This window comes from Fusarium coffeatum (assembly GCF_003316985.1).
Source record: "Fusarium coffeatum strain FIESC_28 chromosome Unknown BRIP53273_contig_114, whole genome shotgun sequence".
Lineage (NCBI taxonomy): Eukaryota > Fungi > Ascomycota > Sordariomycetes > Hypocreales > Nectriaceae > Fusarium > Fusarium coffeatum.
The window spans coordinates 246681-269328 of record NW_022157907.1 but is presented as its reverse complement, the minus strand read 5'-3'; the positions used below and the strand labels follow the sequence as shown (position 1 = coordinate 269328).

The 22648-nt window shown below is 47.1% G+C and overlaps 6 protein-coding genes across 6 annotated transcripts; 3 read left to right on the top strand and 3 right to left on the bottom strand.

Annotated features, from left to right (window-relative positions):
* Positions 1–173: 173 nt before the first annotated feature.
* Positions 174–4157, top strand: FIESC28_05428 (uncharacterized protein; the record flags this gene model as incomplete). The annotated part of the gene is made up of 4 exons (XM_031159575.1): positions 174–1523; positions 1683–2625; positions 3116–3404; positions 3548–4157. The coding sequence occupies 4 exons, from the start codon at positions 174–176 to the stop codon at positions 4155–4157; spliced, it is 3192 nt and encodes a 1063-aa protein (XP_031016458.1).
* Positions 4158–4523: 366 nt separating this feature from the next.
* FIESC28_05427 (uncharacterized protein) lies at positions 4524–5396 on the top strand (the record flags this gene model as incomplete). Its single annotated transcript, XM_031159574.1, has 1 exon — positions 4524–5396. The coding sequence occupies one exon, from the start codon at positions 4524–4526 to the stop codon at positions 5394–5396; it is 873 nt and encodes a 290-aa protein (XP_031016457.1).
* Positions 5397–13740: 8344 nt separating this feature from the next.
* On the top strand, positions 13741–15743 carry FIESC28_05426 (uncharacterized protein; the record flags this gene model as incomplete). Its single annotated transcript, XM_031159573.1, has 2 exons — positions 13741–14810; positions 14858–15743. 2 exons carry the CDS (start codon positions 13741–13743, stop codon positions 15741–15743), a joined length of 1956 nt encoding a protein of 651 aa, XP_031016456.1.
* A 341-nt stretch (positions 15744–16084) lies between these two features.
* FIESC28_05425 (uncharacterized protein) lies at positions 16085–16674 on the bottom strand (the record flags this gene model as incomplete). Its single annotated transcript, XM_031159572.1, has 2 exons — positions 16085–16161; positions 16245–16674. 2 exons carry the CDS (start codon positions 16672–16674, stop codon positions 16085–16087), a joined length of 507 nt encoding a protein of 168 aa, XP_031016455.1.
* A 657-nt stretch (positions 16675–17331) lies between these two features.
* On the bottom strand, positions 17332–18495 carry FIESC28_05424 (uncharacterized protein; the record flags this gene model as incomplete). Its single annotated transcript, XM_031159571.1, has 1 exon — positions 17332–18495. One exon carries the CDS (start codon positions 18493–18495, stop codon positions 17332–17334), a length of 1164 nt encoding a protein of 387 aa, XP_031016454.1.
* Positions 18496–19315: 820 nt separating this feature from the next.
* On the bottom strand, positions 19316–20428 carry FIESC28_05423 (uncharacterized protein; the record flags this gene model as incomplete). The annotated part of the gene is made up of 2 exons (XM_031159570.1): positions 19316–19847; positions 19896–20428. The coding sequence occupies 2 exons, from the start codon at positions 20426–20428 to the stop codon at positions 19316–19318; spliced, it is 1065 nt and encodes a 354-aa protein (XP_031016453.1).
* Positions 20429–22648: the final 2220 nt, after the last annotated feature.

The following is a 22648-nucleotide window of genomic DNA, read 5'->3' as shown; positions in this document are numbered from 1 at the left end:
ATAAGTACCTATGTGCTTACCAGCAACATAGGATCCTTGAAAGAAGGTAAGGCAACGGATCTACTCCTTTAAGGTTCCCCGCCTGGTCAAAACCCGGACCAACGTTCCTCCTTCATACTTTGAGCTGAACAGCTTGGACCTCTATCACCTAACTACTGATCCCCTAAAACGAAATGGATTCCTCGTCAGGAAGATATCTGACGTCTTGTAGGGGAGGAGCCTCCGATCCTACGACCTTCAAACCATGTGACCCTGTAACCCTAGCGGATGCACCCTTCATCCCGAACGCCTTGGACTTTGCGTACCGAGCGTTCTTGGCTGACAATACCGTGGCATTATCGGTCCCTCCAGGATTTTCGAATGCGCAAGCCGTGGACAGCGCCTCATTCGCCGGCCGGGGCGCAAGCTTCACCGTGTATCGACGTCGCATCCCACCCCAGAAGCCCCTAACGTCGCGTACAAACGTGGATGGCCTTTTGATCGAGATTAGAGATAAACGCAAGCTGCCGGAGGTAGTCGCCTACAAAGTGGCTGTCATCGAGTTTTCGGACAAAGGTGAAGCCACTCACACATCCTGGCACGCCATAGACGCGGCAATCATGGAGCTCTATCTCTCGACGCACCGCCCAATCCTGCAACACCCCAATCTCGTCGACTTTCTTGGATTGGCATGGGGCGCAAATCCGTTTAATTCATTGCAGAAACTACCGGTCCTCATGGTGGAGTTTGCGGAATACGGGAGCCTCTCGCAGCTGCAACAGAGGGAGTATCTCGGCATAGAGACTCGGCGTAAGCTCTGCCTTGATGTCTGCAAAGGTCTTCATATGCTTCATTCATGCGGCATCGTTCATGGCGACATCAAGGCACAGAATGTCTTGATATTTGCAGATGCGGAGCACAAATACAGAGCCAAAGTGAATAACTTCGGCTACTCCCAGGTGATAAATACTGAAAGGAGCAGCCTCTTGCTAGGAGGAACCCGGCCGTGGAAGGCCCCCGAGGCGAAGACAGCAGTCAAGGTATCAGACGCAAAGTATACCGACATATACTTATTGTCCCTTTTTATCTGGTGTACATTTGCACATGGTCAAAACATCTTCAAACTCCTCGTGGACCCCTCCAACCAATGCGAAGAATTCTACGCGGAAGCGGAGAAACTGAAGGAGACTGAAGAACTAGCTGCCCAGACAGATATTTCTGCATGGTACTTGAAAGCCATTATGGCCACTACTTATGGCGACACCGGCCAGTTCCTCCAGCACTTCCAGTCTCTCCAGCAGCAATTGCAGCAGAACAACGCACAGGCCAACCACTCGGCGGTTGGCATTGACGATATTGAAAAGATTCTGTGTGCCATTCCACCCGTGTTTTTTCAAACGTTGGAGCCACTGAAGCAACAGCTGATCGCAACTGTTCAACGTTTGGGTTTATACGATGCGATGAAAGGAGCTGTGACAATAGGATTATCGAATGAGCCACACCAAAGGGACCTCGACCAAATCATGGTCGCCCTGGGCCACAGGGTTCGTTTACTCAAGATAGGTACTCAAATTACCAACAGGTGATACATGATGAGGAGCTACCGAACCAGTGCGGGAGCCGAATCAAGTGTTGAAATCGAACCTGAATGTAGGTCATAATAGGCTTGCCCGTCGAATATATTGAAGACTCATCTCGCAAAGCAACATTTCTTCACGTGGCGCCACTGGACGGGGATGGAACCTTCCATTCAGGGGTACTTGACAACAACATACATCCAAAGAGGCGAGGGGGAGGTTAAGAAAGGTATGATAAACCCACCGGAGGCTTTCCTTCTCACGGCTCTCTACATCAACGGATACGGTGTAGACAAGGATACATCGCAAGCATTGCGATGGCTCTTTAACGCCTGGGGGGTGAAACATCCACTGGCGTCAGCATATGGATACCGAATCGCGCGTGCCATCGGGCTCACGCCTGATAACGCAGACAGCGTAATCGAAACCCTGGAACTAATGGCCCTGCGTGGTTCAAGAATTGCCCTCGAAGATCTCGCCATGCTCTCCAAGGATACCTATGAGAAAACGAAGAAAACGATCCGTGACGTCCTCGCAGGCACAGGCGCGAATTTCTTTTGGAAGACAGAAATGCTTCACGGATTTGCTCACAATATGTGGATGAGAACCTTTGAAAACATTACCATCTTGCTTGAGAATTCTTCTCAGTTCGATTCCATCGCTGACTACACAGCCAACAAGAGAGGTGACCGCATTCTTCATGTGGCCGCATGTTGCGGCCAAACTGAAGCCATCGGGGCTCTCCTGAATCGCTTTCCCTCACTTGAAGTTAATCAACTCAACGACCAAGGCGAGACGCCGCTTCTGTGTGCTTGCCGCGCAGGCTATACAGATACGGTCTTGTGGCTCACTTCGAATGGAGCAACCGCATCGGTGGCACCGAATGGAGAGTCTCCGCTTCACTGGCTGGTATCCTTTGATGATGAAGAGATCGAAAGCGTTGGCCCAGCACTGATCCAAGCCGGCGCGGATACAAATGCCAAGACTACTACATTCATCGCCTACCAAGCAGCGTTTCCGGCATCGCTAGATATTGATCGGCTCCCGGAGGGTTATCCAATCGGATGGGGTGAGTGTCTTCTATTCTATATCCATTGTCATGTCTTTCATAAACTACATGACTCAGATTTTGAGTGCATTAGAGGGGCTAATGTATGAACTAGCGACTCACTGTGACCGTCCCAAAATTGTCAAATTCTTGCTATCCAACACGGCCGATCCGAGGATGTGCAATACATCGTGGCCTCGAGCAAGAAGTGCGTTGGAAACTGCAGCATCGCAACTTCGTTCAGAGTGTCTGGAGTTGATGATCCATGCCATCGAGCAATTCAACCTCGAACAAGGGGCAGAGAAACGCGGCGGCTTCTTTGTGACAGGCCTCCTTCAGCAGGCCGTTTACGGCAGCAGCCTATTTGACATGATCCTATACCATGGGTCGAGATATCAACAGGCGATGGAATCAACTTTCCAGTGTCTATTGCCAAGGACTAGCAGGCTTACCTCCCCCCAAGGCTACGGCGGCTTTAACTAAACGCTTCTATATTTGGCCATCTCACTAGCCCGAGACGAATTGGTTGAATACCTCCTCAAACACGGAGCTGACGTCATGAAAGCTGGAGAAAACTACGATGAAGAAGTGCTTCAGTCCCAAGATGTTGGTGCGTTCAAAATGGCTGACATTAACTGCGCATGCGGCGTTGACCTGCGAACACCGCTCCTAGAGGCAGTTCGATGGAATCGTCCCACGATGGTCAATCTTCTCCTTGAGCATGGAGCACATGCCACGGGAGCTTCTAAAAACCCCTTCAGTGGATTAGCTTCAACGTGGACCGCTCTCCATGTCCTGGCGTACGCAAGACAGGATAATACGCGACTAGTCCAACCCCTTCTTGACCACGGCGCCCCCCTCGACGGCTTCCCGGACGAATTCGGCAGAACGGAATCCCGCTACTCGTCGCCGTGCAGAACGACCAGTTCCAGCTCGCTAACAGCTTTATATCGCATGGCGCCGATATCAACTTGTCCAGCCTGAGCAGCGGCCACCTGAGCTTCACAAACCCCACAACCATCTTCGGCCATGTCATCGCCTCCAACGCGCGAAATTCAATCACACGTCTCCGCTACCTCCTTGGCAGCGCAGACTGCTTGAACTTCATCGTCGAGCCAACCCGACAGTGGACGGCGCTCCACCGCGCCGCAGCCGCTCACATCGACGACGAGTTCCGCGGGACAGATGCAACCGAGGCGGCTGAGCTGGACTGGGCCGACATCGATTGGAGTGCAAACCGCGAGATTATGAATGAGCTACTATTACAGTTTAATGATCCGGAACAGCTTGACGCTGTTGAGGAAAGCATGGGCCTAACGGCGATGCACCTGGCAGTTCTCGCGGGTAATGAGGCCGCAGTGAAATTACTTCTTGACAAGGGTGCCCGCAGTGACGTGCCGAGTGCAGATGGCCAGGGACCGACAGCCGCTGTTGGAATACAGATGGAGAGGTTGCCTATGAGCGAAGTGGGTGCCCGGCCTGGCGAGGAAGAGGTGGCGACTCGTAAGAGGTGTAATGATCTTCTGAATCCGCGAGCCCAGCCTGCAGCATGAGCGAACCAGCGTGTCAACATGAAAGAAGCCAGAAATGGGCCGTTTCAGAGATGATAAAAGCTATAAATCAGACTTTGGGCGCATAAAGAAAAAGAAGAAAACCCAATTTAGAGACTAAGGAGAATTACAATTTCCTAGTTTCTGGAGTCTACAAGGGAAGTTTAAGGATTTCTTTGCGAGATATCGTTTTAAGTATCGGTCTGCGACTTGATAGAAAAGACTTGTCTTTGTCATGCATTCACCGTATACAGTGAGTGAATAGACAGGGTAACAAACGCCGAGGCGGAGAAAGACCGGGGTGAGTAGAACGAGATATAAACGAGGTAAACGATGCAGTAAACGAGGTCATACTTACACCCTACCGTCATGGCGGATCCAAGGGGGATCGAGATCGTGGTGGGGCAGGATGCCCCTTTTTCGACGCCAAAGCGTCCGAGTAGGGTAGTGAAGCCTACGAGCAAGGTCCGAGACACGGCGCGACAATTGGAGGATACTACCACAGAAACGCGACGAAACACCCGACAGACGACACGAAACGTACCGGCCGATGAACAGGTCGACCGACCGACCGATGCCAGAAAAAGTAGCGGCAGCAGTAGCAGCAGCGGCAGCGATGGAAGGGTAATGCTGCAGAAGGCGCTGGATCTCCTGGCAGAGTCGCGCAGGGAGACCAAGAGGCTGCAGGAAGCGCTGAAGGAACAGATGGAGATGACCAGGGAACTTAAAGAAGCTGTTACAAAGCAGGAACAGACAGTGCACGAGATGGGCAAGCAGATGGTCGAGATGAAGGAACGGATGACCGAGGAACTACAGCGGGGCCGTGAGCAGCTCGAAACTATCGCTACGAATGCAACGGATGGACCTCACCGGTCATATGCTGACGTGACACGACTAACGCCGTCTTTACCCCATAACGATTCAAGGACCTTAGCCACTCCTCCGAACCCCACAGACGTGCTTTACTGCACGATTGATGTTTCAAGACTAGGAGAAGATGAGGCTAGGCTCTCAACCGGAACGATCCGAACAACAGTGGAGAACGTAGTCCGCTCCGAACTGAATAATCCCACGTGGCGATGCCGAGCGGTGACTAAGGACCTAAAGAATCCCTACCGCGTCAGGGTCACCTGCAGAGACGAGAGCGAGCATGAGATTGTAAAACGCGTAGCGGAAACAAAACTAGCCCCAGGAGCCCGTATCCTACGAGACGATCTGTACCCTTTTAAACTAGTATTTTAGTAATTTAATAAAATTTATAGATATAATATATATATAGATAACTAGGTAATATATATAGGCTAGATTTATTATATTTTATTAAATTACTACTATAACTACGTATAGTAGGGTAAATTGTTAAGATTCTTAATAATAAAAGCATAGTAAAGGATAGCTTTATATAGATTACTAATAATTATTACCTTAGTATAGTTAAGCAATAAATAAAAGCTATTAAAATCAGCCTCTACCTTTAGCTTTATAGCTAGGCTTAGATCACAGCTGATCCAAGCCGTGCTATACCTAATCAAGATGTGCTGTAATTGGTCGCTATGAAAAATAACTCTACCCCTGTCAGTTAAAAGAACTCTACTAGAGTTCCTTTTGTTATTAACTACTATGCACTGGGTTCTGCTGCCTTTGTACTATTGTAGTAGATAATGTTTTGAAAAAGGGATTTAACATAAAGTGCTTAAGATGTTATGTATATATAGACTAGTATGTTAGTAATTTAACGAAATTTGCAGATATAATGTATACATAGATAACCGGGCAATGTGCATAGGCCAGATTTGTTGTATTTCGTTGAATTACCACCACGACTGCGTACAGTAGGTTAGCAACTTCCAAGACGAATATACCAATAACAAGCTAGAATATCTTATCAAAATATAAATAAGTTCAGTCTAAGAGCTATGCTACGTATATTTATATAGTAATGATCAGTTTTATACTACATTTAGCGTCCAGTCTAAGTGGGTAAAATATCTATGTTCTTGAAATTGTAATTTAAAAATAAACCCACTTACTAGATGTAACAATTAGCGAATTTTTTATTTGTATGTAAAGAAATGTATATAGGGTAACTTCTTACTTTCTGTAATACTATATCTCGCTATTGAGTTGTTATCGATAAGGATTTATTAAAAATAGCCAACATTGCGCTGCGCCTTAGGCCAGTTGACCTGCTTAACTTTTTCCAGTCGCCAGTCTTATATTTGGACGGTTCGACGTTGGCCCACGATAGGCCCTGGGACGTGAGTATGCGCTTGACCTGTGTAATTTACAGTTTTATTTCCCAAGTCCGATCCTGTATGGTAACCTCTTCTACTAGACTTTGCACCTATTATTTTCGTTCCTGTATTTGTTTCTATCTAGCTGTATTACTTTTGTGGTTTTAATTGGGTGAAAGAGTGATCCCTGCAAGCAATAAACTCTAAAAACATCGGTTGGGTAGACTGCAAAGAGAATATAGGAATAGGAATAACCCCAGGTATTCAAGTATTATTAAGCTGAGCAAATTGTTTACCTATCCTGAACTTAATCGTCTCTTTTTGTGCCTCAATTAATAAGGCAGTCTTGAAATGACAAATGAAACTGTTAAACCAGTGAGCAGAAGTCTCCGGGGATACCTAGGATAGAATGTAGCCCATTCCTGAATTCTCTTCGCAGTCTACCTAACCGATGTTCTTAGAGTTTATCGTTTGCAGGAATTATTTTTCTCCCCTATTAAATACCGTGGAATTAATAAAGCTATAGAGTCGACTTACAAAAACTAGTCTATGCCTTCTGATTAATATTATCCACTTGTCTTCTGTTCTTACGCTGTGACAGCTCTTGCCACTGTCTAAATATATTTCCTTATCGTGATATCAATTTCCTTATGAAGAGCCAGATCCTGGATTATGAATAGTTAATTTGCCATCTGGCCTAAGTACATGATTAATATCATCTAACCACCCGCTGTAAAACGATTCTTGGGAATCACTAGGAGTACTGAGCTTCCCAGGATAGTAAGGCGGATCCGCTGTGTTTTCCTTATTGTACGTAGGACTTGGCATCTTTGATTGTTGCACGTGGTTGTACGATAGGTTATTATATTTGTCTGACTGAGGTGCTCTAGGTGCTGCTATGTTACTGGTTGGAGCGGCTGGAGCATAACGTGCCTGTAACTCTTAGAGAGCCTTAGTACGGCGACTGCAATAGATTGCCTAAACCTCTTGTAAAAGGGCCGGATTGTTTAAAATTTGTTAGGGAGGGGAAGGAGATCGCCGTTTTGCGTTTCTAGATACTGGGATTCTCTCTTCCGCTCTTTCGTTGCTATCTCCCACTGTTACTCTCCTTTCGTTAATGGTACTTGGTATCTTTGCGCGTTTAAAAGCGTACGAAGTATCACGAACGCTACTTGTACATGTTTTATGTTGAAGAGCTGGTTGTTCTGCGTCCTAGTGCTTGCGTTTTTTGCTTTTGCGAACTTTGTTGTAAGTAGCTACTCTTCCTTTATTATTATGAGCGCGATCTTCGGGATGTGCTGTTATCTTAGAGTTTCTAATCTCTAACTCTTATATGCACTGTTATATAAAAGTGTTGTAATAGGTTAGAGCGAAAGAATACAATAAGGCCCGGAAGAAACAGGCTGTTGTAACGGACGAAAGCGTAATGAAATTGGCTGCAATAAACGGTTTGCTAATTAAGCGAAGTTATTAATAAACCTAAATGTGGATTTGGATAATGTATAACAGTGTGTTGTTGATTATAGCCCTACTATCCGTGCCTTTTTGGGTCTCCTTTTACCCTTGATATGGGCCACTTTTCATTATGAAGTCAACACTTCATGGGCTCATGATTTTAACTAAGAAAGATTTGTAGCTCGGCTAACGTTATGCTCAAACAATAATTTGACCTATTTTAATATGCCCAACACGCAAGATTGTCTCAGTATACAAGAAACACCGCCGACGGAAACCATTCGATTAACTCAGCTTAAAATCCAGTATCAGGTATGGCAGATTTTCTCTAGCAATTGGATTAAAAAGCAAAGTAAACCGAGATCACCACTTTGGCTTACATTTTTGCTAGGGGTACGTTATTGAGAGTCTTCTTTCAAGTGAAAGTGGGATACGGGTAATCACAGGGATCATCAGCCAATGGCATTATAAAGATTCCACTTTCAGTGAAAGTGGGAAGTTCAGTAATGATGTAGGTAGCACTTTGCTGCTCAAGGCAATTGGGGAGGTTCCCTTAAAAAATTCTAGGCCTAACCCTACCTGAGCTACCAGTTTTCTCCCTATAATTGCCTTACGGCATGCAGATAACGCCCGGACTCTATGGATTGATGCGATTTGTATCAACCAAGATAACGATGCCGACAAAAACTATCAAGTTCCTTTAATGAGCAAGATTTATACGTACGCAAGCGTCGTCAATGTTTGGCTCAGCCCAGAGGGACCTGGCCCGTCTGCTTTCGACATCCTGGAAAATTCGACCCTTTCTCCAATTTTTGGGGTTGAAGGCCCTGATGGTGGTCCCGTCGCGATTGACACCTGGTATTCAGACCTCGATGACAGCCCGCTGCGAGCCTTGCATGACCTCTGTCATCGAGCCTATTGGACCAGGATCTGGATCCTCCAAGAAGTCATTTTAGCAAAGAAAATCTACATATATTCTGGTACCAGAAAAGCACAAGGGGAAATCATGGAGGCTCATTTGTCTGCCCTTGACCGTATGCGTGGGCTTGTCGTGGATGAATATTGAGACGACGAGTCTGACGTGTCAGACATAGTAAATGACATCTGCAGTAGTCAGTGCCATACCATTCTCAGACCGACTCAGATCCAGCACAAGCGGCCTTTGAAAGATTTATTGCAGAGATACTGGCAGAACGGATGTAAAAGCCCTAGGGACAAGGTCTACGGGCTTCTTAGCCTTGCCGGCGACGGTTGGTCTAACTATCTACCAATTCGATATGGCCAGCCTTTAGCCTTCGCGTATTTGCACGTTTTACAGTCATTCAATGGCAAGGAGACCGAGTTACCATATCTTAGTCAAATTCTTCAGAGGGCTTTTGGGCCCCATTCACGCGAAATTCCCTCAAAGCTGGGCGATCATCCTCAAGCTGAGAAGCCCGAATTTATTGCCAACCGTCACTTGAAACTCTGGGCGTCGGCTCCGTTTCCTGTTGGACAGCTAGGTCCTTCATTCGAGGAATACAGCCTCGAAACACCTCCTCTCAGTGGCCTCACGGCAAAGATATCGCCTCGATTTATAGCTTACTATAGAATTTGTGCACAGGGGTTTTTTGAGCAAGGCATCTGGAGAACTCTGCACACTCTTGACAGCATCCGAGACGGAGAGCGTGTTGTATTCAGCCGCACGCCTCCCAGAGACGAAGACGATATCGAGGATGAGTACGACCTCGAAGACGGGATACAGCCACCTCCGGAGCTTGACTATACGAGAATGGAGCGTCCTCTTGGAGGTGATTTACCTGCTGAGCTACATCCTAGATCTTGGAACAATTATCGGTTCTTCTCCTGTCAGGGTATGTTAGGTGTCACCACTGGCAAAGTCGCGGAAGGGGACTATGTTTCTTGGTTGCATGGGTGCTACTCCGCCCTCGTTCTGAGGGCGGAGGGAGATGATTTCTTGCTTGTTGGGCGGGCAGTGTTCCTCCGAGACTTTGATCGTCTTGACGCCAGGGAGATGTTTACGGGGATTATGGATTTTCAGTGCAGTCAGGTACCGCTGTCAGCTTTTCAGCTATTGACAAACTGACGCTGCGATTCGCGCTTTTCCTTTGTATATGCTGTCGATGCATTGCTATAGAGTTAAAAAGGATACATCGTAGAGGCGCGCCAACTGATCGAATCTTCGTATCTAAATAAGTATACATAAGTAAATGCCTTATAAAGGCGTAAATGGCGTTCACGAGACATATTAATTTATGGAACAATAGTATCTAAAGTATTAGATTCAAGCTATCTAGATTTATTTAATTTGCTGTCTGATTCAGTTTTCTTTCGAGCACCCTCAATGAGTATGAGACATTTACGAACCTGAAATATGCGGGGCGTGGCACGAGTAGTCCTTCTCATCTAACAGGCATTGGCCGTCCAGCAAAGAGAGATGGTGTGCGCAGAAGAAATGGGCACCGAGCCCATGTATTGGGCTGCTAGTCAGCCAGCTAGATTACTAAGTCGTCCGCCGTCCAATATTTGCTTCCTCAGCATCTTATGGCGAATGTCGTGGCCTTCGAGAAACCAGGAGTTAGCCAGGCTGCGGGACAGTCCACAGCACTGCAATAACTGCCCGCGCGACACAAAGCTTTCAACAACGCAACCTACCAGGGCAAATATGAACATAGCCATGACGCCAACCAAGTGATCTAGCTATAAGACTACTGGGACCATACCGGCAAAGACTGCGAACATATCCCGTTGCAGAGGAGAGTGGGGACGGAGACAATACTGTATACATAGGTCACTAGGTGACATGTTTCAGAACTGTAATTCGAGATGCGATGTGGTTTCTTTAATACCACGCCCTCGACCCAGACCTGTTACGAAGAGGGTTATGCCGACGGACGTTCCAGAGCCTGTACCACCGCTCAAAAGCGGCGTAATAATGTGACGGTAGCGATGATCAACTGTATTTTAATCCATCCATATCGCTTCCTAGGGTCTCGAGAAACAGGATTGGCTACCTCACCCTTATATTCTCTTCTGGTAGCAGCATTGCTACTTGCTGCGCTTTCAACGGTGGTAAGAAAACTCTTCTTACCTTTTTCTTCACAGTTATGGTTCTGCCTTTCTACTGCGTCCTTCCGTTTTGACGCGGAGATATGTATAATGGGTCCAGATTCTCGTCGAGTGACATCGCTGACACGCATAAAACCTTATTAAGCCACCAACATGCAGCCTGCGTGTTTGTTCGCTGACAGCTCGGGCTGAAAGCTCTGTAAACTTTATTCCAGCCATTATGCACTGCCTTCTGTAATTGAGGAATTGCTGTTGAGAAATTTTCTTTCTGGGCCTGGCTTTGCAGTATATTTGGTTAGCACCATAATGCAAGGAATAATGTTCAGACCGTGCAGATCTTGGAGTTTAAGCTTTATTCAGCTGCGGTTTTTCTTAAAGGCATACAAGGAAAACAACGGATCAGCATCTGGCTTACATCACTAGTAGTACTTAGTAGTACTTATTGTCTTGTAAGACATTGCAGTTCAACAAGATGACGTTCAAGGACATCAGTAGCTGCATCACCTTATTGTAACAGAGGATAAACAAATAAAGTAACTGCTTCATCAGATTCTAGTTTTAGACAACTTAAGCCCAACGATGATTTAAGTCCCCAGCCATTTCATAAACGCGAGAATCTCCCACCTCTTGCGGTGTAGGCTGGACAGACTCTCCACTCATCTCATGAGCCAAGCTGCTACCCATAGGCGGCCATAGCCCTTGAGATATATCGCTTTGTGCGCTTGGAGACACTGGAGGATGCAGCCACGCTTGCGGTGAAGCGGAATGGGGCGAGCTGAAAGCCGTCATCATTGAACCTCTCCATTCCGAGTGTACCGGAGATGTTGGGACCGGCTTTCCACACATCGAGTCTGATTGCGGAGCTTGTCCCATTTGAGAAACTTGAGTCGGAGGAGGATGTTGTTTCTTCCTTGACTGTCGAACAAACCAGAAAATGGCAATGATCACAAGCGAAAGCGCAGCGAGCCCTCCAATCGCACCACCGATGATGGCTCCGAGATTGTTCTTGCTCGAAGGTGAATCGGTTGAAGGGGGCGATGAGGTTGTTATGCTGGAAGATGAATCGGTGGCAGAACTCGACTCGGTCGGTTTGGTTGACAAGATTCGAGGGCCGTTTAGAGGCATCAACGTGGTAACAAAGGCCGCGTTCTCCTGCCCACGGTAGGTAAAGTCCACGCTTGAGACTCGAGTTGCTGGGGTTGATGAACATCTATAATCTTTAATAGCGTCCGGGTAGAGGTATGTCGCACAATAAGGTGCCGACTCCTCCGTACTATAGTGCACGTCAAATCAAGTCCCGTAAGGTTGTGAGCATCTTTTACTCACCAGCGAAGAATTACTGAGTTGTCAACACAGGTGTCATTGCAAAGTGCGGGATTCAATGCCATCTCCCTGTCCATACATCTGATATGGACTTGCCAGTTGTCAAAGTCATCCTCAATCTCACCGCATAATATTCCTAGCTCGGTAGCCCACATGCAAGGTTTGGTATTCTCGCAGGTAATGGGGAGCACTGCGCGTCCTGAAAGGTAACCACAGGTTTTGTCTGGGGCCTTGGTGACGGGGAAGTAGCTGATAGATGATTCTTGACGCTTTGCCTCATATCTGAGTCCAGGGGCAACAGTCGGTTCTGGTGGCTGATGGAAATCTTGTATTTGCGGTCTGTTTGTTGGGTCACATGGAAATCGTCCATGTGTGCTCGGCACCGTCAAAAGGCCGAGCAACATGACAGATTTAAGGATTTGATGCATCTTAACGTTGAAAAGGACGAAGTTACCAAGAGGATATAGTTGGAACAACATGTCTCACAAATTCCCAGGTTTCTGCAGATAAGATTTACAACACTGGTATATACGGGTCTCGGGAGGTAATGGTTGGTGTATAGTGTAACACTTTACTCTGCACCCGTGATGCTACCCGAGACCCTTACCACTTCATGGTGGGTGGAGGCAATGGCTGAAACTTGCTTTATAGACGCTTGGGATCCACACCAAAAAGCACTGAAGGGCTGAATATCTCGAGCTGAGGACTTGCCCATCTGTGGTGGCAAGAACACCTGGTCTAGATTGATGCATTCTTGAAAACGACCCTACAGTCCATCGGTAAGGTTAATGTGTGGCTTACACAGCACCGGACGAGACCGTCCGTAGATTCCCGCTTAGACGACAATATCACATCATTATGCAGACGAAGCAGAGGTGGAGTTGAAACCACATGTACAGTCTGTGGTAATCGTATTTAAGCTTCTGTCAGTAATAAGAGTCTCGGCTGTCACCGTTCCGCCTCCGCTTTTTCAAACTCCGTCTAGAAAAGGAGCTAAAAACGCCAGTCGAGAACTGACAGCGATGTGACGTGTCTAAAACCGATTTGGTAAGGTCCCTGGTGGCGGGCGCCGCCGAGACAGTCCCAGATTTATGTGTTGATCCGTTGGAGAGTTAAGGTTTACTTGTACCATTTTTGTAAAGGCTTGATACTGCACTGTGATAGACACTGTGCTAACGGAGTCAGAGCAAGCCATAGGCCTTGGCGCAGCACATTCAACGCCTTATGAGCAAAGTACAGATTTTATCAGTGACGATCATGCAAGTCAGATACGACTAATATGCCTGCATATGCTTTACACTAGACATGCATTGAGCTTCTGCAGCCTCAAGGCTTGAAGACCTCAATACCCGTCTGACAGCGGAGACGAACAGGACATGTGAAGTGATGCAATTAAAACACAGGTAACGAAGGCCATAGAAAACCTTGCCCGTTATTAAAAACTCGTTCCGTCTTATTGCCCAGTTTATTCATGTTATCCTGTGCAAATAATAGAACACAATAAAATGTATCTTTTAAACAATCTGATCATCGGCCTTCTTATTAGAGGGGTTTGGGGTCAAACAGTCGTTACCCCACCTGATCCATCACTGGAAATCGACCCATCTCCGCCTACAGTTGTCGGTCAATCTGAGCAGCCAAGTGCTCCACCTGTCCCAGAAGCTCCAACTGCTCCAGAAATCTCAACTGTTCCAGAAATCTCAACTGTTCCAGAAATCTCAACTGCTCCAGAAGCCTCAACTGTTCCAGAGGCTCCCACTACTCCGACTCCTACTGAGCCAACCGATGGTATCCAGTCAAACACAGCTACAGAACCAGTCGAGCCAACTGCTTCAATTGATACCCCTGAGCTAACAGAACCTCCTGCCCCGAATGAAGCTACTCAGCCACCTGAACCCATTGAGCCAACCGCTCTTACAGAGCCTACCGACCCAATTGAGCCCACCCTACCAACCGCGCCGACTGAGGCAACCGAGTCAATTATAATTCCCCCTGTAGAGCCAACAGAGCCAACCGCCCAGGATGAGTCCACCGAACCTACCGTGATTGTCGAACCTACAGAAGAGTCTGAAGCAGTTGGACCGACGGCTTCTGAGCCGAGTCCTCCTACAGAGCCAACCGCGTCCGCGGAGCCTGTCCCACTAAGCGAGCCTACCGAGCTTACCGAGGCTGTAGAGCCTACAGAGGCTACACAACAGTCTGAGGCATCTGAAGCAACTATCCCCACAGAGACTACTCAACCAGCTCCCGCAGAGCCAGCAGAACCTACTGAGTCTGCAGAACAGCCTGAAGCTACCGCCCCTCCAGCTTCAACAGCAGAAGCTCCTGAGGTGTCAGGCGGCCCTGAAAAGAGTGGGGAAGGGTTGACTGCAGGTCCTGCAAGCTCGCAAGGCCCAGACATTGGCACAAATGAACCAGTTGATCAGCCTGAGCAGACTGAAGCGGCCCCATCAGGTTTCACGACACTTACAACACCACCACCTGAGCCTACAGGGGACGTTGCTGAGTTGGACCTCGGAGATGCGTCACTCAATCCTAACGCAAGATTTACTACAGTCGCTGGCGAGGAGGCAATGTACGTATACCCCTAAGAATGTGTCCATTAACTAACATGGGTCGTAGTGTACTGGAGCCGCCTCCTAATGGCGAAGCAACGTTTAGTATCAAAGTGGAGGAGCCATTAGACATTGAGGAAGGTAATCTCGTTGCACTTGAAGCTGTAGTTCAAGTGGTGGAAAGCTCTTCCAGTCGACGTAAGAGGTTCCTAATCGGACGACAAGATAGAGGCAACCGTCTTCAGATGATTATGAACGAAAAGATCATTTACGATAAGGAAGTTGACGAGACTGCGGGCAAGTTCCAACGAATCAAGAGTGAGAAGACTCAATTTGTCAAGAATCCGGTTGTCCAAGTACTTCAGACGTCTGGTGATAATCCTGTGGCTCTCTCAGTCAGTGGGCTAGGATTTGTCAAATCGGAGACACCGACAAAGGAGCCGAATAGGCCGGTAGTCATCCCTAACACGGAGCTTAATCCTGGTAGTCAAGCGACTGAGGAGCCAGCCAAAGAGCCACCTGCCCCGCCAGAGGCCACTGGGGAAGAGCCCCCTCCTGTTAATCAAGAAACTGATAAACCTGCACCAGAACCAGCCGCCCCGCCGAAGGTGTCCGTGGAAGAACCTCCTCTTGTTGGTGAAGAAACTACAGTTCAGCCATCTCAGCAGACAAGTCCACCAGACGTCGTGGAAACAGAGCCTGCTCCTGGAACTCTGGAAACTGCAGGTCCTAGTGAACCTGCTAGAAGTGATGGAGGGACGATTATAACTGAGCAGCGACCCGAAACTGGCACCGGTATTGAGCCTGTCATTGGTACAGGCAATCCCACCGGATCAGTTCCAACAACACCCACGGGGCCTGTGGAGGTTGAACCAAACGAGGCGACACATGGTATTGTCACGAATATGGTTATATTATATGGAGTGCCTGTTCTTGCAGCACTTCTCATTTGATAGCCATCTGGAGATACGTCAAACAGCAACTACAAGTACCCCACTATTGTACATAATGACAAGATGGAAACTAAGTCTAATTGAAGTTATCATCGAATGGATGTTCGTAAGGCTGTGCTCGACTATTGGCGTTCTCACAGTGTAACGCTCGAAAGTGCTTACAACGCGTCCTTACAGAAAAACAGCAATAGTCAGAGGGCTGCTTAATTTAAACCTCATTCTGGATACAGTTATTTCCCGTGAATCCGTTTCATCTAACCCATGCGGTTTGTATTTATGGTCTAAAGTTATTAATGGGAATAGGGCAGTGAATTATCAATCTCGCGACTGCTATTAAATTACTACAGCGGCTTCCAGAATTCGGCAACCTGGAAGTGGACATCTTCAAAGTAATAGCTGCTAGCTGTGTTCAGGGTTACTGCGAATCTAGTCAAGAAAATTGAGGGTCTTTACACTAGACAAGATATATGCTGCACATGCGATTAGTCTCCCATCTCTTACGCCTACGTATCCGCTCATCAACTTCAATCCTGACGTAGTCACCTGTAACTACGTTCTTAGATTTCATTCTCCCACCAGCTCCCAAGCCACTATCAAGGAGCAGATGGCCCACACGCTGATACTTGCGATGATCAACCTTTGCAGCCACCAGAACAAGCACATCTTTCGGAAGGTGCTCATCCTCGTAATACTCCATAAGGATACCCAGCAGATGAGGTGATTCCTTTTGCCACTCGGCTATCGTTCCTGGATCCATTGGTTCCAGAAGTTGAACAGGTGCCACAAGCTGCTTTTCTCCAAATTCCTTGTCTTGTTCCATGGTCCAGGCGTAGAGTACCTCAGTTCCGATATCTTTTCCGTCGTGTAAGTTCTTTTGAAGCACTTTTGTCTTTAGCTTCACCACCATGGCCCTAAGGCGTAAGATGCCCATTGTGTTTTTCAGGTTATCAGATACGATGTGATGACGATACACATACTCAAGAGACTTAAACCGTCCATTGTCAAACCCAATGGATACTGTGACCGCATATCTTCGAGGTTCATAGGCAACTCCGGAGTATCTTATTGGACACGTCCAGCCAGCCCATGACCAGGAAGGAAACTTTGGTCTTCGCCGTCCTGTACTGTCTGGTACCCAGCAAAGAGACTTGATGAATGTTTTCTCCATGCTATCCTGGGAGGAAAATAGCCTTTTCGTTTGCAGAAAGGTTTTACAAATGGTGTTTTGTAGAGTTTGTCTGGACGGAAACCTCCACGTGACCTTCAAAAGAGTGTACCGTATGGCGCTCCTCAAAGTCCTTGAATCAAGAGATTGACTGCTCGTGTGTAGAAACATCTGACAGAAAGTTTCCAGGGCAGTCTCCCAGGAAGCTTCCGCCTCAATGTAGTACCGGGGAGCTATGAGTATGCCCCAAAAGTGAAAGACAGGAACATCCTTTCTGGAATACAGTCGCAAGACTCCAAGGATCGCGTTAAGTGCGTCGCAGTCATATGTCAGCTGTCGCTTGTTGTAGCTCATGATATGTTGCAAAGCAGAATCCAATCCCCCTTGTGTTGTATGTACCTCATTGAAAATACTGTACTCTCTTCACGCGCTCGTACCATTGGAAGTCGGCCACATGTAATCGACTGTCTCACGACAGCTCATTTGCTGACACTCAAAGAACACCTGCTCGTCGGTAAACAACAGGCGTCTTCGAGAGCATATGCCCTCTTGATAGGTCCATCCGCGACTGTACCATGGACTGCTGTAAATCATAAATCGCGGCGTGGTCATGGTCGAGATGAGAGTATGCTTGCCTATTTGAACTGATGGTTGAGGTATTCGTGGGGTTGATCCCACGCCGGGTAAGCCATATTCGGGTCCTTGTCCCGCAGCTGCGACGATGGTAAGCTCGGCCTTGCGGTAGATCTTGTCCATCTGCTTGATGTGGTCGTCTTTCTCCTTACTTTTACTTTCATCTTGGGGAATGCAGTACCGATCGACCCAAAGATAGTGGAATCCCATCTTTTTGGTGACCACCATGGCATCTCGTATAGTTGGTGGGAACTCATGTGAACCAGTATCAAGGCTTCCAGGGCTTGAGCCACGTCTTTCTGCTAACATGGTTTGGGAAGTAGATAGAGGAGCAGGTGGCCCTGTCTGCTTCTGCTGTCCCCACATGTAACTAAGGGCGACGTAACGCGCTCCCTTCCCTGCATTCTCCACCTGCTGAGTATGGACATTTATCACTTGCAAGCATTGTATCACAGCAGTCTCTTCCAGACCGCAGGATTCGCCGTGACTGTTGTGGCATGTCGAAAGCCAATGCTCGAGAATGCTAAAGTCGATGTGTTGAGGGTCTAATACTCTGATAGTCTGGGCTGTATCCGATTGTAGACAAAGACTTCTATTAGGATCCGGAAAAGACTGCACGCCTTGTTTGTTTTTAATGATAAGCACATGGGACTTTGTGTCTCCGACGATCTGCCCAGCTTTGTCGGGACTGAGAAGTGTGAGAGAGCGTTCATTCTGCCACGCCAATAGTGGCCCCAAATTCTTATATGCAGGTGGAGGAGCAGTGGCTTTGAAAAGCAGACACAGAGCACAGGAAGGCGACGCCCAGCTCTCATCTATAGCTCCTTCTATTGTAAGAATGTCATTGTCATGGCTTGGTTTGTAAGAACTTCCTGAAAGAGAGTCAAAATCGATTGTAGAGCATCGTGAGCAGAACATGCTGGAACCAAGACCTGGATTCTTTGCAGGTTCCATGGGAGACAGGCTTTAAAAATGGAGTATGTAAAGGAGAAATTTTAATATTCGACGACAGGCCGTAAAGAACTCGCTTAATATTTGACTCCCTTGTCGATCCTACCCCACTGGGTAATGTTGGCCATTGATTGGCTTAACTCCGTTGATCCATATTTACTGTCGGGAATATGGTCTACGTTGATAAATGAATGATTCAATTCAGCATTTCTTATGAAATTTTCTAACTCCGCAAATGCGCTCAGTTTGCCTCGCGCTCAACCCGGACGCACTGGGTTAGTTGAGCCTACCTAAGCAGTCGATGTACTGTACCCCTATTCGATCCACCAACAGCAGGCCAGTCCTGCAGCCACTGAACAGCAGACAGGGATATAGCCTATGGAGTCTTGAACACCCGAAAATGGCAACAGCAAAGTAAAGAAACTAGATACCAGCCCGATTATGTACTTCCATGATGTATCTTCTATGGTTAAAATGGATAACAAGTTTTTCAGCGGCAGATATAACGCGAAGTACATTATCTAACTTATTGGTGGTTGCAACCCGTTGCACTTCACCGTTGCTGTATGTTCAGAAAAGTATAACAATGCAAGTTCACAAACATTTGTTTCCAGAGACCGAGTCACGATTTCTGCGACTGTAAATGCAGGGTACCTGACGATATCCCTCGAGTCACTGTGAGGCTGGTAACATGGAGTGAGGCCTCTCGTATCACGAATACTAAGGGCCGAATACCATCCTTTCCCAATAGCAAATTATTATCCATTCTTACCGAGTTAGAAAATGATACATACTGAAAGTTCATCGAGTAAGCAATCCACCATCATTCTAGAACATTAAACCAAAGCTGGCCGTTGTTTCCGTCACCCTGATGAAACAGATAGATCTTGCCATGGTAAACCACAGCAGACGGATCTGCAGACATACCCGTGTTGGAAACCCGATTATCGCCCTCCCAATACTCCCCATTGAACTGATCAACCCACAGTTCCCCGTTGAGGCCCCCTCCCTGATGGAAGCAAAACAATTTGTTGTCAAAGGCCACTGCAGATGGGCTTGTAGAGGTCCCCACATTCTGAACCTTCTCGTCTCCAAACCAGCGCGATCCGTTGAAGGCATTTCCCCAAAGTTTACCATTATTCCCGCATCCTTGATGAAGGACCTGGATGGTGTCGTTGTAGGGGATGTAGGTGGCAGTAGGAGAGTCTGACATACCCACATTCGGGACCTTAGAGTCACCCCACCACCTTCCTCCATCATAGACGCTGTACCATAGCTCTCCGTTGTTACCTCCTCCTTGGTGGAACACACAGATCGTACCATGGAAGATCACAGCGGATGGAGCAGCCGACATGCTAGTGTTGGGTACTCTAGCATCACCCCACCAACCATTTCCATCTTACACGTTGAACCACAATTCACCATTGTTCCCACCACCTTGATGAAAAACATAGACCTTATCGTTGAAGATGACAGCAGAGGGTCCGGCTGACATGCCAACATTGGCAACCTTCTGATCACCACGCCACTGGAAGTCTTCATAGACATTGAACCACAGCTCGCCTCTGTTTCTACTGCCTTGGTGGAAGCAGTAGATCTTGTCTTGGAAGACAACGGCTGAGGGTCCAGCGGATAGGCCTGTCCTTGGGACTTGGCCATCACCCCGCCAGTGGAGGTCGGTGATTGAGCCTTGGGACCTGGCCCATTTGGGAGAGTCGGACATGTTGGATGCAGGACTTGACTTAGATGGTGATGGAAGATAATGGAAGATGGATTTGGAAGCAAGTGGTGGGGTTTTAAATACACGCTTGACAGGTTCAATCTTGAAGCGTGAATTGGGTGAAAGAGGATAGTTGTTTGCAGGGTTAGGGAGGAAAGTGTCCTTCTTATAGGCACCAAGCGGACCTGGAACAGGTTGACTGCCTGATACTCCCATTACGATCAGGGGTCGTAAGCTCATATTGTGGCTGGCTGATTAACCATCGTCTTCTGTAGTGCTCAAGTCTCATTTATGTAAAACCCAATTACATGACGACGATCATCAATATTCCTTTGCGGATTGCAACCGGTCAAGCAAATGACAAGCTGTGTTCCATCGCGTATGTATGTATGCCTCAAGTTCATGGTATCAATCGGCCCGCGGATGTCGACTGACGAGTTCAGGTTTCAGCTCTTTTAGCTATGGAGAAGAGAACGGCCTCGAGCACGCCAAACGTAACGGTCAACTCTCGATGGCGTATCGCTACAACAGTCCCTTTATGCCGCGGACCAATCGTAATATGGTATCATCCATGTGGCGGCTGACATGAGCGACAGAGCGTACTTCATATTACAACTTCATTGCGGGGAAGTAACTGAACAGCCATACTTCAAATACTGTACAGCTGGACTGTAATGTAATGAAAGCTATATAGATGTTAAACTCTCACGCAACATGGAGCTGACAACTAGAGTGTAAAAGTCAGATGGAAATCTTCCACTCGATATTGTCATACATATCTCGCCGACTTGACTAGACTGATAGCACTGAAACGTACAGCAAACTCTAGTAAAATACAGAATACTTAATATAATGCTATTAGGCTCTGGGTATAACTATATAGAATAAGAAGACTACAAATAATTTGTTTCAGGGGCTTTATTAATGATGTGTATACACCCACGGGCACCCTAGACCAAGTCTCAAAACGTAATTTACCGGAGGTTGCATGTTTGAACCCCGTTGCAGTCTTAAAGTTCTCTGTATCGGAAGTTCCTGTCTTTCTTTTTAGATGCTCCTCTGTCTCTTTTTCTTTTTAACTTGAATGCAGCTAGTACCTTGCAACTTAGTTGCTCTATTGTTGCAAAATTTCCTTCATTCTGAACTGTTTCAATCTTTGAATCCTGGCTGAAACAACGGGGGATTGGAAGCTAGCGCATACAAGTGTTAGGTACTCGGTTCATCAGTCCCGAGCTGATAGGGAAGCTGCACCGATATCTTCTTAGCGATAAGGATTTGCCTTGGCAGCGTCGGAAAAAGTCCATACAGTAAGTAAAACCCCACCACACTATCACGATTTCAAGTTATCATCAACAAAAGTCCAAATTTCTAGAATTATATCTAAAAACTCACTGGGCGAATGGTTTAGTGGTATAATACTCCCTTAGCATGGGAGTGGTCCAGGGTTCGATTCCCTGTTCGTCCATTCTAGGAGGTTTAATTCCGCTATTATACCTTTTTTGGAAGTTTTTACAAAGTACATCTGTGTATACTTAATCACAGCTACCTACTGTGCATGTTGTTGGAGGTCTGGGCTGCTTCCAACTGGCGCTAGGACCTTTTTTGAATCTCGTGACATAAGATGAACGGAACGGATTCCAATAGACGTTGCACCTAATAATTTCTTAGGGTGTAGTAATCTGGTGGGCTAATTATTGACCTGTAAGCCGCGATGTCAGCATTTGATCAAAAATGGTCGAGACTATTACTTAAAAAGCAATCGGGTCGTCCCTTGCCTGCCGAAAGTCTATCCTTGCACCTTGTTCCGATGACCGTTGGGACTCGACTTGGCGATCAGCTTTTCCGTCACTCAATGCTTACCGATGACAGACAAAATGCTTGGCTACATATTATTGACCAGGCACCATACGAACAATGGTGAGTGGCTGCAAAGAAGCAAACTCGGAAAGCATGATTGGTAGGTTGGACGGCGAAAACTTGCCGACCGGCGGCTAATCTTTTTGTTCCTCCAATTAATGAAAGTCGTGCCAATTATTGGGGGCGAAATGGTGATCTTGTTTAGCTGTAAGACAGCGAGGCTCCTTCATTTACGTCTAGGGCGAATCGCAGCCAATTGAGACCGATAGATACATCTTACATGCATTAGTGGGTAGCAAGATCGGCATGGGTTGTTCAACGGTCTGCCTTACCAAAAGCTTGTCCGCAAAATGTCAGCAAAGCATCTAATATCTCTTCAGTGGCCTTCGAGTAAAGGTACTTGGAAGTTAGATGAGTATTCATCTCAGCGATATTCAATAAACAATGGCAATAAGTACATTGTTAAAAAGCGGTCGCTGTAAAATTGCATTGTGATACGGAAATATCCGGACCCGTCTGGTTAAGCACTTTAGGGCTGTGTTTCAGAGAGAAGCAGGGCAGACCCCTGCTGGGCATTGA